The 14,541-nt window shown below is 40.2% G+C and overlaps 1 protein-coding gene across 11 annotated transcripts in view; it reads left to right on the top strand.

Annotated features, from left to right (window-relative positions):
* The window catches only part of PPP2R5C (protein phosphatase 2 regulatory subunit B'gamma), a 75,873-nt gene that overhangs the window by 46,990 nt on the left and 14,342 nt on the right, over positions 1-14,541 (top strand). For 10 of the 11 annotated variants that reach the window (XR_009557179.1, XM_060271817.1, XM_060271789.1 and 7 more), the window contains 8 exons: positions 2,656-2,766; positions 3,754-3,846; positions 3,934-4,064; positions 6,811-6,870; positions 7,272-7,380; positions 12,193-12,246; positions 13,223-13,393; positions 13,835-13,962. Coding sequence is in view for 10 of the 11 variants with exons in the window: in XM_060271817.1 (XP_060127800.1) it covers positions 2,656-2,766; positions 3,754-3,846; positions 3,934-4,064; positions 6,811-6,870; positions 7,272-7,380; positions 12,193-12,246; positions 13,223-13,393; positions 13,835-13,962 (857 nt within the window). In the remaining variant the exon portion in view is untranslated. The remainder of the gene's footprint in view (positions 1-2,655; positions 2,767-3,753; positions 3,847-3,933; positions 4,065-6,810; positions 6,871-7,271; positions 7,381-12,192; positions 12,247-13,222; positions 13,394-13,834; positions 13,963-14,541) is intronic. The other variant, XM_035105797.2, reaches the window with a different exon arrangement.

Genomic DNA, 14,541 nt, shown 5'->3' with positions numbered 1-14,541 from the left:
GGGGTGAGTATTTTTTTTCACCCTCAAAAGGATGCTGCAGTTGGAATATTGAGAACCCCTGATCTAAAAGGGTTTTCTTTACGCTTCATTTCCTGTATTACACACTGGCATGGATTTTTAGTTCACTTTGTACTTTCAGGCTTGTCTTTTATAGCTAAAATGTAACAGCACCATACTTGCAGCAGCATCAAGAGTGTTGTATAAATCTGACTCCAGTCTTGCAAAGTCTGCTTTTACTTTTGCTAGAATCTCGATGTTCCATTTGTATGTTCTAAATTTACAAAAGGAATAGTTAGTAATCCACTAATTTTGGCATTGCTTGCTAGCCAAACCCATTACAGTGGTACCTCTACTTACGAATGTTTCTACTTACGAATGGAGCTCCGTCCGCCATCTTGGATGTGGTTTAGATAGGACTTTTTCTACTTACGAATTTTTAGATAGGGTTGCTTCTACTTACGATTTTTTTCTCCCAATGCATTCCTATGGGATTCGACTTACAATTTTTTTCGACTTACAAATGTGCGTTCGGAACGCATTAAATTCGTAAGTAGAGGTACCACTGTACTTGTGGGCATCACAAAGGTTGTCTTCTCCCCAAATCCTCTGATATGTGCAGAAAACTCGGCGAGGGGGGGAGTTGTTTGCAAAATTAACAAAGCAAACAACATCACTATTTCACAGCCCAGAGACCCTCCATTAAAATACCATGCTAAAACCATCAGTGAGGGGGAAAGCCTATAACCTTGATGTTACTACAGTGGTACCTTGGTTTAAGAACAGTCCTGTTTACGAAATATTTGGTATACGAACTCCGCAAAACCGGAAGTAGTGTTCTGGTTAGCGAACTTTACCTTGACCTATGAACGGAATGGTGGAAGGGCACCAGCGGCGGGAGGCCTCATTAGGGAAAGTGTGCCTCGGTTTAAGAACGGCTTTGGTTTAAGGACGTATCATGCTTGGGTCTCCTATCCTTCATGCCCAGCCCACTTTAGTAAGTGAAGGAGCACACAGAACAGTTTCTGAAGATGACATAATTGTATGGATTAAGTTCATACGGGAGAAGATGGTCCTTGAAACGTTGCTGTCCCAAACCACTTAGAGACCTAAAAGTTAAAAACAGTACTTTGAATCAGGCCTGAAAAGCAACTAGAAGCCTTCACCGATGGCATAAAATCAGATTGATTTACCTGAGAAGCATGCCCCTGTCAGCAGTCTAGCAGCTACATTGTGGTCCAGTTTAAAGTTTCTGAATACTCTTCAGAGGCCACTTTCTGTAAGGCACATTACAGTAGATTTTATCTGAATATCAGCAGACCTTGAGTAACTAGAAAAGATCTCTTCTCTAGGAAAGGGCACAGCTGGAGTTCCAACTAATTGGCAGAAAGTATCACTGGCCACTTCCATCACCTGAACATCTAGAAACAGTGCTAGTCTGATCCTTAAGTGGGGAGTGGAACTCCATTCAACAAAGGAAATACACCTATACCCTGTCCAGTCATATTTTTGATTGAAAGCATCTCTGATTCATCTGCTTTAAGTTTAATGGTTGTTACTCCTGATGGATTCCATTGCTCATCTCAGACACCACTTTGTGACTCCCGCTGTCTCCCCCAGAATTCATTGGAAAAAGAGCTGGTGGTGTCTGTCTGTTGATGGCACTGTAACCCAAATCACAGTAACTATTACAAACATCCTGTAAAGTATGCCAGTCTTATTCCCCGATTACAGATAAATGTTGGGGTAAGGGATATTTGTCTACCTACCTTATGCCTACTCAGTGAGTTTATTCCTGAGCTAAGATTTAAACCAGGGTCTTCCCAGGTCATACTTGCAGACTTACCACTGCACTGTAGCAGTTATTTAGGACTGCATGTGGTAGTTAGAACAAAAATACATCTTAATACTTTGGTTTCAAAAGCATATACAGTCGTACCTTGGAAGTCGAACGGAATCCATACTGGAAGTCCGTTCAACTGCCAAAACTTTCAGAAACCAAAGCACGACTTCTAATTGGCTGCAGGCCAGTCGGAAGTCTTTGAAGTCCCATTGGACATTCCTCTTCCAAAAATGGTTCGCAAACCGGAACAGTCACTTCCGGGTTTGCGGTATTTGGGAGCCAAAATGTTCGAGAACCAAGTTGTTTGAAAACCAAGGTACAACTGTATCACTCTGTATGTATTGATATTATGGTATTGCTAATATGCTGGGTTCTTTTCTTGCCCCCTTTTTATTTTTTTCTTTAATAAACTTTATTTAAATAAAGTTAAAAACACTTCTTAACATGTAATAGTCTTGATAGTGAACAGAATGCTAGTATGGGAATTCTTAAAAAATAATTACAAAACCTTTTGACAGTAGTTTTCAGAAGAGCTTCCAAGATACAGTGTTCTTTCCCTCTGGTTTACTGGACTTGACCTAGAGGCAAGATCCTTCTTTATGTAAAGCAAATAAAGCGAACATTATTTCTGGGGTAGCAAGAGATAGAAACTTGGAGAAAGAAATTCATAATAGCAAAACTTGTTTGGTGGTATTTGGAATAAGTTTTTTTTCTGCTGTGTGTTTACACTTGTTAGCATGTCCCTGTTTAATTTTTTTTGGGGTGGTTAAAATGGGATTTTCTTGTAATGTCACTTAGACAGATGTGATTTTTAGTTTGCAGTTAACATGTTTCGCACACTACCACCTTCATCCAATCCAACGGGAGCAGAATTTGACCCAGAGGAGGATGAACCAACCTTAGAAGCCGCCTGGCCTCACTTACAGGTACTATACAAACATTTTTTTTTTCGTTTCTTTGACTAAACAAAGAGGGGCTAAACTGCTGCAGAACAAAAGGTGACACACTTTAAATCTGAACGCTCAACGCAGTGGTTTGATATTCTAAGTTTCTAATGGATAGCCTACTCCTTTTAAGACTGCAGTTTGACCTAAATGTTAATTAATGAACTGTAACTTGGTTATGTCAATGTAGGTTTAGTGGAATACTTTAATCATAAAAATATAAATGAATGTATATTACAGTAATTGATTGGGGCCTTTTTGGGCTTGTAGGGTTATAACTTGGAGACATAAGCTCTTTTTAAAAGTGTAAGGTGCATGGTGCCCACTGTTATATAAACAAAAACCCGCAAATATAGTGTACACACAACACTGAGCTGGTTTAACTAAAGTATTCAAGTGTTGGGTCAGGGGTGAGTAGCATAAAGACCGGGGATTGCATATGATCAGCCAAGGCTGGTCAGCCAAGGTATGCTCTATTCCAGGCATCCCCAAACTTCGGCCCTCCAGATGTTTTGGACTACAATTCCCATCATCCCTGACCACTGGTCCTGTTAGCTAGGGATCATGGGAGTTGTAGGCCAAAACATCTGGAGGGCCGCAGTTTGGGGATGCCTGCTCTATTCAATTGCCCACCTCTTTTCCTTCCAACAGGGATTGGCCAGTAGTTGTGTTTTGTTTCCCCCCAGCTTTGGCAACTATTAGCCTTAATTGTGTCTTTCTCTCGGTAACTGAGCTCCTATGAGGTGTTTGGGCAGGGAAAGTTCTGGGTGGTTAATGCCCATTAAAAAAAAATAAGGGAATGTATACAGTTAGGAAGTCGAAGCGATTGATGTTGTGCACACTCTCATAATGACGTGGTTTTAGTTTTTCTTTAAATGGTGTTTAAAATTGAGTACTATTTTTAACTGCTTTTCAAAATTCAAGTTGCATTTCTGTTGTAAAACTAATTTTTTTGTGGATCTTTTTCAGCTTGTTTATGAATTTTTCTTAAGATTTTTAGAATCTCCAGATTTCCAACCTAATATAGCTAAGAAATATATTGATCAGAAGTTTGTATTGCAGGTGAGGTTAAAAAATGAATATATCTTCAAACTTTAAATCCATATTAATCTGAAATAGATTAAACAAGTAAATGTGCGTCTCTTGCAGCTTTTAGAGCTCTTTGACAGCGAAGATCCTCGTGAAAGAGATTTTCTTAAGACTACTCTGCACAGAATATATGGGAAATTCTTAGGCCTAAGAGCTTACATCAGGAAGCAAATTAACAATATATTTTATAGGTATGTTTTCATTCTGTGCCGATGCAAATTAACTGGGTAAGGTATTTTAGAAATGTTGTAACTTTGATGGTACAGCCCTGCTCCCCTCAAATGTTGGCAGTGTTTAATTAAATCTGCAGGTAATACTTTTTTTTACAATGATTTTAGCATTAGTTTAATTCGCTGCTCTGGATAAACCGAACTAGGGGTCAGTGGGTGGGAATAACATGTTAAAAGTTCTGAGTACAGAATTAGCATTCATTAAGAATTTGCTTTTGGTCAGCTTTGGCAATTTCTATGCTTTACGTTTGGAAAGCTCAGGTCAAGCTTCCTTGTTTCCTTAAGGTTGGAGTTCTGTTACATTTACCTATGGCAATTAATCCAATCCCCTATGACAACATTCTCTTGTGAATTAATACAATTGTTACATTTATTATCCCCCCCCCCGTCCTCCCCGTGCTGTGTACAGTGAGTATATGCACACAGCATTTGTTAATAGTGGTTTGGAAAGAGGTGTGTGTTGACATATGGCCTTGATTCAAGGGGCAACAAACTTTTTCAGCAGGGGGCCAGTCCACTGTCCCTCAGACCTTGTGGGGGGGGGGGCGGGAATATATTTTTTGGGGGGTGAACGAATTCCTGTGCCCCACAAATAACCCAGAGATGCATTTTAAATAAAAGCACACATTCTACTCGTGTAAAAACACCAGGCTGGCCCTACAAATAACCCAGAGGTGCATTTTAAATAAAAGGGCACATTCTACTCATGTAAAAACACTGATTCCCGGACCGTACGCGGGCCGGATTTAGAAGGCAGTTGGGCCGGATCTGGCCCCCGGGCCTTACTTTGCCTACCCATGTCCTTGAACTTGTTCTCTTTCCAACATATCTGCAGCAGGGCACTATTCTTCCAACATGACAAAAAAAGTATTTTTTTAACCTATATGATTGCTTTATTCCCACCCTCCTTTCTCCCCAAGGTATATTGAGCTATAATAACTCTGCCAGCTTTTAGCTCATTTTTCTACAGCTTTTCCCTCTGTGCAGTTTTCCCCAAAGGGAATATATGGTACTGCTCCTTTAAGAGCGTGATGGCAACTGTGCCACAGCTTTTTGCCAGTTCATCCATAAGAGACAATAGCACCAGCTGTAGGGGGAGCTTATCTTCTGTACAAATGGTAACAAATACGCACTTGGGGGGGGCAGAGGCATTGACTAAAAATATAGCAAGTAAGCTTCATCTGTCTGCATTCAGCAGGTTTTGGCCATACAGAGCCAACACCAATATTTTAGATGAGTGTTTCTTCCCGCCCCCCAGGATAAGAGTTTCTGTAGAAAGAAGAGATGTGGGGTATAATACATTTCTGATAGGAAAGCTTTGATTTAGGGCTGAAATGCACAAGTATGGCATACGTCATTGTGAAATCCGTGATACTGTGCATTCCACTCTTAAATCAATATATATATAATTCTGATATTCCATCATGGGCATGTCGCCTTAGTTAAGGTGTGAGGTTGGGTTGCCACATAACACTAAAGCACGGTTTATTAACTGGAATTTATTCCTTTATTATCCTACCTTTTCTTCAAGGAGCTCAAAGTGTCATACATGGTCCTCCTCCCCCATTTTATCCTCACATTTTATCCTGTTAGGTAGGTTCAAATGAGAAACTGAGTGACCCAAGGTCATCCAATGAGCTTCATGGTTGCATGTGAACCAGGTCCTGGTCCAACACTCTTCTCCACTGCACTAAACCATGGTTTCATGTAATGTGTGAACCAGGTCTCTGCTCTGACATTCACTGATACAAGCTGTAGAGTCTTCTTCATAGTGGTGCCCACTTTTTGGGACTCACTGCCAGGGAACCTCCCAGGCTGTTCTTCTGCTTCTTCTTTATCAGCAGGTTAAAACATTCCCTTAACAACATAGGTTTTTAAGAACTTCCCCAGCCACTGAATATACCAGATTGTTGGTTTTTTGTGGATTTCATGAGCTCATTGTTTGGTTCAGTGTTATTATTTTAGTTTGTTTGGGTTCGTCCATCCTCCACATTTTATTAATGGTACCAGCAAAAGGAAGAAGCTGGGCTACATAGTGGGTTGTTATGTATGTCTACTCAGAAGTCATTCCCATTCAGTAGGGATTACTCCCCCATAAATTGGTGAAGTTTGCTGCTTGAATTCTCTAGATTTCATTCTAACTTTAATTCCATCCCTCTCAGAGTATTTTTGAATTCTAGCTGATCTACAAAGTAGTTAATAGTCTTTTTGTAACTCTAAGATTATTACAACTAGCACTACTTGTATTTTCCTGCCCTGTTTCCCAAATGTTGTTTAATGACATGGAAGGATGTGGTACACCTTTGCAGTATCTTAATTGCCTCTAATACACCCTGGGCAATAATTGCTGGTAATATTATAACAGAAGTAAGCAAAATTCATTTAAATGGGGTTTGAGCTTTTCTATCAGCTTGGAAACCACTATTTTTTGTGTTGCACTCTCTTTAGCAAACCAAAACATTTTTTAAATGAGTTTATACAGAAAGCATATAAACAGTAGAACAAAGTTAAGGATAGGTACAGAAAAGAGTCTGCCAAAAAACTAGATAGAATCTTTAGTTAGGCAAGAGTATTGGACACAAAATTTTCTGGTATGGTTTTAAAATAAATGGCAGCTGTTCCTCAAGTTCTTATCCAACTTGAGCTAGACACATTACCAAACAGATGCTGACTGTCCTCATTGCTGATAACGTATTTGCTTTGTCAGGTTTATTTATGAAACAGAACATCACAATGGCATTGCAGAATTACTGGAAATATTGGGAAGGTAAGCTGCTTAATAGTTACGCATCATAATGTTACTATTAGTGCTCTAAAGCAGAACGACTTTCAAAGAAAGTGAGGGTGGACCTTGGATTGGAAGAAATTATCTTGGTTTGAAATGAAGAAGATAATTGCTAGTGCTTAAGGGGGGCAGTACTTCAGGATCAGACAAACCTGTCAACGAATTCCTGTGTATTTTAATACATAAGAATCTGCAGTTTTGTTCTTGCTTGCAGTGTAAGTGAGCATTGTACTTGGGCATTCCGTAAATTCAGAATGAAATTTGAGTGAAAAACATGTCATGAAACAATAGAATAAAAGTGATTTCAAGAAAAGATTTTACGATGAAAATGTAACATATTTTTTAAAACTATGATACACTAAATCTCCTCTCCTCCTTTTTAGTATAATTAATGGATTTGCCTTACCATTAAAAGAAGAGCACAAAATTTTCCTTCTAAAGGTATTGTTACCTTTGCACAAAGTGAAATCACTGAGTGTCTACCATCCACAGGTAAATGATTCTGCATTTGAATTTCATTTAAGAGTGTTGATTTAATAATTTACAAACTAATTCTGAGTATATATAGGAAAAGGATAAAAGGAACCAAATGTTACAGAAATGCCACCCTCATTTACAAACTTTGTTGTTTAGCAATAGGTTTGATTTTGTTGTATATTAGAAGCCTGATACTGACTTAAATTAATGTCTGTGTATTTTGGTTGCTTCTGAAAACTATTAAGGTGGTTGGAATGGCTTCGTTGCATTTTGGGCTCACTTTAATTTCACAGTGCTGTAGCAGACTCTGATAAAATAAATGAAAGATCTATCATGCTACTAAACTCCCAGGTGTGCTGCAGAACTCCCCCATCCTAGTGTCCACAAGTCCAGAAGAGCTTTTTTTTCTGAATGGTGAATTGGCTTTTGCCATCTGGCCAGGAGAGTGTTGCTTCGGCATCTTTTGCAACATTTTGTGTGAATTTTGCAAGGCGCTTTAGGGATAAAATCACTGGACTTCAACCAGAATTTGATTTCACATTTAGAATGATAGTATCAGCTATCCCACTTTAATTCGGCCTTTGACCGTTAACTTACTTGCAGGTCCTTTATCTGTTCTTTGATATACAGGCCTTGACCATTTTGTGCAGGGATTCCGTTCCTGGAACCGGCAAGTGCCAGCAGAGCGTGCATAAGCCTGGCCCATTACGCCCCTGTTTTACCCTCTTCCAGGTCCAAACGGGGCCCAGACATCAGTGGCCGCACATCAGTTGAATGCGTACAAAATGGTCACTGCCTGTATATTGTTTCGATTTTGTTTTGGAGTGGTTGTATTCAATTTTAATATATGACTGTATTGTAGTAACCTACTCTGGAACCTTATGGTCAAGGCTGGGTAGGATTTAATAAAAAACTAAATAGGTTATGGAATGAACTCACCAGGCTTTGCCTCTCCTGCCTTTTAAGGAAAAGATAAAGCTACCATAGTATGTTAAATGTTTTTGATTATAAGGACATTCTGAGTGTAGCTTGCTTTCATTCTGGGATATTCTTTTTCATTTTACTTGGGTGTTAATATGCCTCTGCTCTGTTTTTTGCGTATGCAAGTTGAGATTTTCGTGGGTTGTATCCAGTTGCGTCTCTTCATTGATTAAAGGCTCTTTGATCCAGTGGAGGCTTTCATTAGGGTGTGTTGTTGTTGTTGTTTAGTCATTTACTCGTGTCTGACTCTTCGTGACCCCATGGACCAGAGCATGCCAGGCACTCCTGTCTTCCACTGCCTCTTAGGGTAGGGGAAGCTAATCTTTTTTTTTGTCCCAAGAGCCGTGTCACCCCCTAGAAAACCCTCCACGGGGAGCATGCCACTGTGGGTGTGGTTAAAAAGTGGTTGTGGCCACTCCATACACACACACACACACACAGAGAGAGAGAGAGAGAGAGAGAGAGAGAGAGAGAGAGAGAGAGAGAGAGAGAGAGAGAGAGAGAGAGAGAGAGATGCATTCATCCTTAACTAAACCCCAAACCCCAAAATGAGCACTAAAATCACATCATAGTCATTCTGGTACAGCAAACAGCTCCAGCTTCTTCCCCATCATCCCCTCTGAACTAGAGCAGAGGGTGCTCAGTGTTCCTCCAGTGAACCAGTGTGGTGTAGTGGTTAAGAGTGGTAGACTTGTAATCTGGGGAACCGGGTTCGCGTCTCCGCTCCTCTGCATGCAGCTGCTGGGTGACCATGGGCTAGTCACACTTCTCTGAAGACTCTCAGCCCCACCCACCTCACAGAGTGTTTGTTGTGGGGGAGGAAGGGAAAGGAGATTGTTAGCCGCTTTGAGACTCCTTCGGGTAGTGATAAAGCGGGATATCAAATCCAAACTCTTCTTCTTCTTCTTCTCCACATCACCCAGCACCACAATGGGAAGGATAATCTGACAGAAATGGGGTGAAGGGGAAATAAGTGATTGGGGAGGAAGGTGAACAAAACATATTAAACATATTTCCTCTTCCCACTGCCATTGCTAGCGAAACAGAGTGCTTCAGAAACAGGAAGGAATCATAGAATTGTAGAGTTGGAAGGGACCCTGAGAATACTCTGTTTTTGTTTAGGCACTTAGTCGTGTCCGAGAATAATCTACTGTATATTCCTGCATATAAGACTACTTTTTAACCCAGGAAAATCTTCTCAAAAGTCAGGGGTCGTCTTATACGCCAGGTTGTATTTCTTATACGGCGAGTATATCCCAAACTCTATATTTTAATATATTTTAACTGGAAAAGTTGGGGGTCGTCTTATACGCCCAGTCATCTTATACGCCGGAATATACGGTAGTCTGAAAAATTCAGGAATAGGCAGCTGTTTTATACGGGGATCAAACCTTCAACTTTGGTATTATCAGCACCATGGTATACTTTCCAGCTTCAGTTCCATGTGTGGGTAGGGCTTATTTTTTATGCTTCTGCTGAACTGTCTTTGTTGGTGTAATACGGTTTTGAATCACACTTCAATCAATTGTTATATGCTTCCATTGTGTGTGTTCACTGCTTTTAGATCCTGCGGAATGAGGGGTGGTTTATAAATGTAAATAATGTCCCCACAGCTGGAAAACTGTGAGAGCACTCCTTCCTGTTTCTAGAGCACTCCAAACGGCTAGCAGTGGTGGGGAGGGGGGAAGGAAATCCGATTTGTTGGTGCTGCAAGGAAATTGGGTCGGGGTTGGCAAGCTAAATGAAAGGCACCACCTCTGCATTAGCAGAAAGAGAGGGAAGTATTTTCATTGAGTATCCTTCCACCTCATCCCCCAATTTGCTTCCCAGGGCTCGGGGGCCCCTTTGGAACAATGCCATAGGCGGCATGGGAATCTGCCTGAGGGTGAAGGAATGTACAAAAATTGCTTCTCCTCCTGTGCTCCCCACCCCATCTGGTGGAGGCCTCCTCTGGACCAAAGAGCCTTCCTGTTGGTGGGGGGACACAATTGCAAACAACCCTATGTTTTTAACTTTCAAAATACCTCCGGCAGGGAGGCGAGTTTAAAATCTTTAAAATGAATAGTTCAGCATGCACTTTTCGGCTGCGGGTTGAAATATTGCTTTCAAGGTGTGTGCAGGGTTTCTTTGGGCGGCTTCCCCCTCCCTCTTTCTACAGTAAACAACAGACATAGTATTTTTCCATCTACCAGGAAGCAAGGTGGCGTGTGTTCTCTCTTGCACAGACACAAAGAGCCATCTGGGAAAGCTCAACTCTTGTTTGAGCAACATTGTAGACTATTATAGTTACAGTGAAGAATACACAGCTGCCTTTTGCTGGATGAATCCAAATTCAAATAAAGCGCACAATAGGCTACAGACCCACTGATTTTAGCCTATAAAGTTCATCACTTGCTTTTTGCCCCTCTGTTTCATTTATCCTTTCTGATAAATGCTCCTAGAATAGTAGAAGAGACAATAGCATTCAGTCCTCATTCCAAGAGCAAGAGTGGAACTTCTAAGAAATTGTGAATTTGCTTTTTTTTTCTTATAGTGAATTATTAGCTCTCACACATCACTGCTAATGAGGGCCGCTGTAGCTGCAAACCTTTGGTGCCTTTCCCTTCAGCTAATTTTATTAATGGTTCAAAATGTTCCTTAAGTTTTTAGTCATTGATTGTGTTTCTGGAGGCCTATGTGCAGTTATAGCAAAACCGAAGCTTCATTTCCCAGTGTTGCATACCAAAATTGCTTGTCTGATTTCCATAATCGCACCAAGGATTGATACCTAATTATTTATATGACTGGTATCTCATTTTTATCGCAGAGTATTTATGTTGGCCCGCCTAAATGCTTTCCCATCCTCCGTGTTATCCGGAAGACTCAAAGGCATCCCCTACTGGAATAGATTATGCCTTTGTGGCCAGAAAGAGGTAGACTGTATGGCCCACATGATTCTGGACTGTCCCCTTTCCAATCTTTTCAATTTTGGCCCCCCACTATCCTTTACGAGACCTGGAACCCTCCCCAACAAGGAAACAGTGGTCCAGCTCTTGTTGAGGAATGACTTCCCCGAAATTACCAGAATTATGGCCCGCTACTTGTCCAGAATTTATGTAATTAAAATCAATACATCTAGCTGAGGATCCCTTGTGTGCCTTTCCCTCCTCCTGCTCTCCATTATTTCTGTATGATGTAGAGTCACTATTTATACTAATGACCTATATGTGTTGTATGTTTTGTCTTTGTTTTTATATTTTATATATATGCCAATACGGTAAAGGTGTTGAAATTGAAATTGAATTGATTTCCATAATCATTCTGGATCTGACAGCTGCCCCAGGTTAAAATTATTTTACAAAGGGATAGAAGTTGTCAAAAATAGTATCTTTTTGTGGGTTTGAATCTAGTAGTATTGAAGAGGGCAAGTCAACAGTATGGTTTACTTGCTGAATAAAGAAATATGGAATCTGTCAAATATTCCCATAGATCCCAGTTAACCTCAAGATAGCAAGGGTGGTGGTGGTTGGTTTTTCTCCTTCCCTCCATATTTCCAAAGATTTTGTCATTAGAAATAAACAAGTGCCACCTCAACAAAATGTTGCAGTGTGGAGTGTTACAGTTCAGTGTAAATAAGCAGGTATAGAAAACTACTTGTACAATGGACATTGTTGTATCCTACCTGAATATCACAACCCAAGTTCTCAAGTTCAAACTGTTTTTCTATAACCGACTTTGTGAGCCTTATTTGGAATCTTAAGTGTTCATTCCCCAAAAATGAACATTCAGTAACAACAAAATGTATTTGACTTCTGTATATATATATTTTTGGTAGTCTAACAATGTTGCTCTTTCCCCTCAATTTAGCTGGCATATTGTGTAGTTCAATTTTTAGAAAAGGACAGCACGCTTACTGAGCCAGTAAGTTTAATTTCTTTTCTTACTTTTAAATAACATCTTTAAAGTTTTTATCAAAGTAATATAATGAAAATACATTTGATTGATTGCAGTGCAACCAATCAATCTTGTCCCCTGAAGTAAGTTATGAATTGGTACAATGTTCTACTTGCTAATCAGCTGATTGCAGTGACATCAGAATGCATTTTAAGACTTACAGCCGCGCACCGACAGACCCATCTCTACCTGCCATCGCATATGATGTTAGGTGTGGGACAGGTGGGTGTGGTTTGGGGAAATGACCTCATGGGTCAAATTGAGACTCATTCTGAGTCTAATTTGGCACACTGGCCAGATGTTCCCCACCCATGTCTATTCTATTTGCATTTTCAGTTGGAAATGAAAATAGTGTGAATAGTTTTTCAAGGTGCTTGTAGGAGACACTGAAAAACATCAACAGATGTATTTTGTCATGCAGATATTAGCTACGAATTAAGTGTGTGCTTCCTCATCTCATATTAAGAACATCAGTAAGAGTCATAAATAGTAAAATCACCTGCTTAACCAACAAACATTAAAACCTGTGTTTGTTACATGGAGGTAACAAACTTTGATCTCTCCAGGATCTCATGAGCACATTCTTCATAATGACTATACAGAAAAACAAGTACAGAAAACATGTGCTTGAGAAATTTCAAACAATACTGGAATTTTTGTTTGTTATTTTGAGATCATTCCTCTTAAGAATTATTTAGCCCTTCCTCCATCCCGTTTGCAGAGTGCCAAAGTGTTTTAAAAACAAAATCGCATTCAACCTTCATTAACAGGTTTTTTTATGGCAAAGTAAAACTATAATGCCTGCCATTAGTCAAGAATCTTGAGTGTATATTGTTGTTACAATTATTTCATAATGGTGGCAGTCAATGCAAGCAATCCATGATAAATCACTGGAGAGATTTATAATGCCCTGAACATTCCCTCCCCCCTCTTTTCTTTACAGGTGGTGATGGCACTACTCAAGTACTGGCCAAAGACTCACAGTCCAAAAGAAGTTATGTTTTTAAACGAATTAGAAGAAATTTTAGATGTTATTGAACCATCTGAATTTGTAAAGGTTATGGAACCTCTTTTCAGGCAGCTAGCCAAGTGTGTCTCCAGTCCACATTTCCAGGTTGGTAATTCCAATAAATGCAGTAATTAAGTTTGACATTTTGACATTACACTGCATTAATCACTGCTTAGTGGATATGTTATATATGCCTTTTAAATGGCCCAGCTTTCAGTATGTTGTTAGGCACAATATTTTAAGACTGGCTGAGGGCAGGAAAGGAATAAACTCAGCTACTGCAGCTGTGAAGTCTCCTGTCTATTATCAGTAAACAAATGTACAGCTAGTCTTTCTGTTGCTTTTGACAGTACCAGTTTGGGTTTCTTGATGCTCACACAGAAAGCATAAAAGTGCCACCTTTGAAGCTAAGGAAACAGCAGGCAGGGGAACCGAAGAGCTCAGTTAAGATGGAACAGGAGTCTCTGCTTCCCAAAATGAGAGAACCGTATAAAGTGTACAGTATGTTAGAGTTGTTGAATGGTATAATGTTCCCATATCTCTTAGGTGGCAGAACGAGCACTATACTACTGGAATAATGAGTATATTATGAGCTTAATCAGTGACAACGCAGCAAAGATTTTGCCCATCATGTTTCCATCCTTATACCGAAATTCAAAGACACACTGGAACAAGTAAGTAGCCATTGAAATATATTGCTTGATGCCCTAAACTCTAACTCTGTTCATGTCACAGCATTTTTATATAAATATAAATCTCAATAAAGTTTGTGTGCTGCAGTTTCCTCATAGATATACAAGATTGTAATTGGTCAGAAGTATTTATCTCAAGCAGGTTAGGTGAAGGTAAATGTCACATCACAATAAGGAGCTAAGAAAGATTGATTGGGTAGGTTCTTCCATATCTATGCAGAGTTCTCAGGCACACGTCCTTAAAATCGCTGTTCACAAACCAGCCTGCCATGTCTGGTTCACAGCCCTCCCACCCAGCTGCATACAGGAATGTCAGTGCCCCTCACATGCAACAAGATGCTTCCAAAAGGAAGTCCTGCCGTCCCCATGATTTTAGCAGCTTCCACATGCAGTGGGGCTTCCCTCCCCTCTCCTCCTCTCCCCACACCCCACAAAATTGGCTGTGTGGGGGCCCAGTAGAAACCCACAGAGCAGCACACAGTGGGAGGAGAAGGGGGATTGTGTTTGCCCTGGGGGAGGTATCACCTGTTAATCCCTCACTATAAATTGTAACCCATTATG

Source organism: Zootoca vivipara, chromosome 1 (genome assembly GCF_963506605.1).
Source record: "Zootoca vivipara chromosome 1, rZooViv1.1, whole genome shotgun sequence".
NCBI classification, from domain to species: Eukaryota; Metazoa; Chordata; class Lepidosauria; order Squamata; family Lacertidae; genus Zootoca; species Zootoca vivipara.
This window is presented reverse-complemented; position numbering and strand designations above follow the sequence as displayed.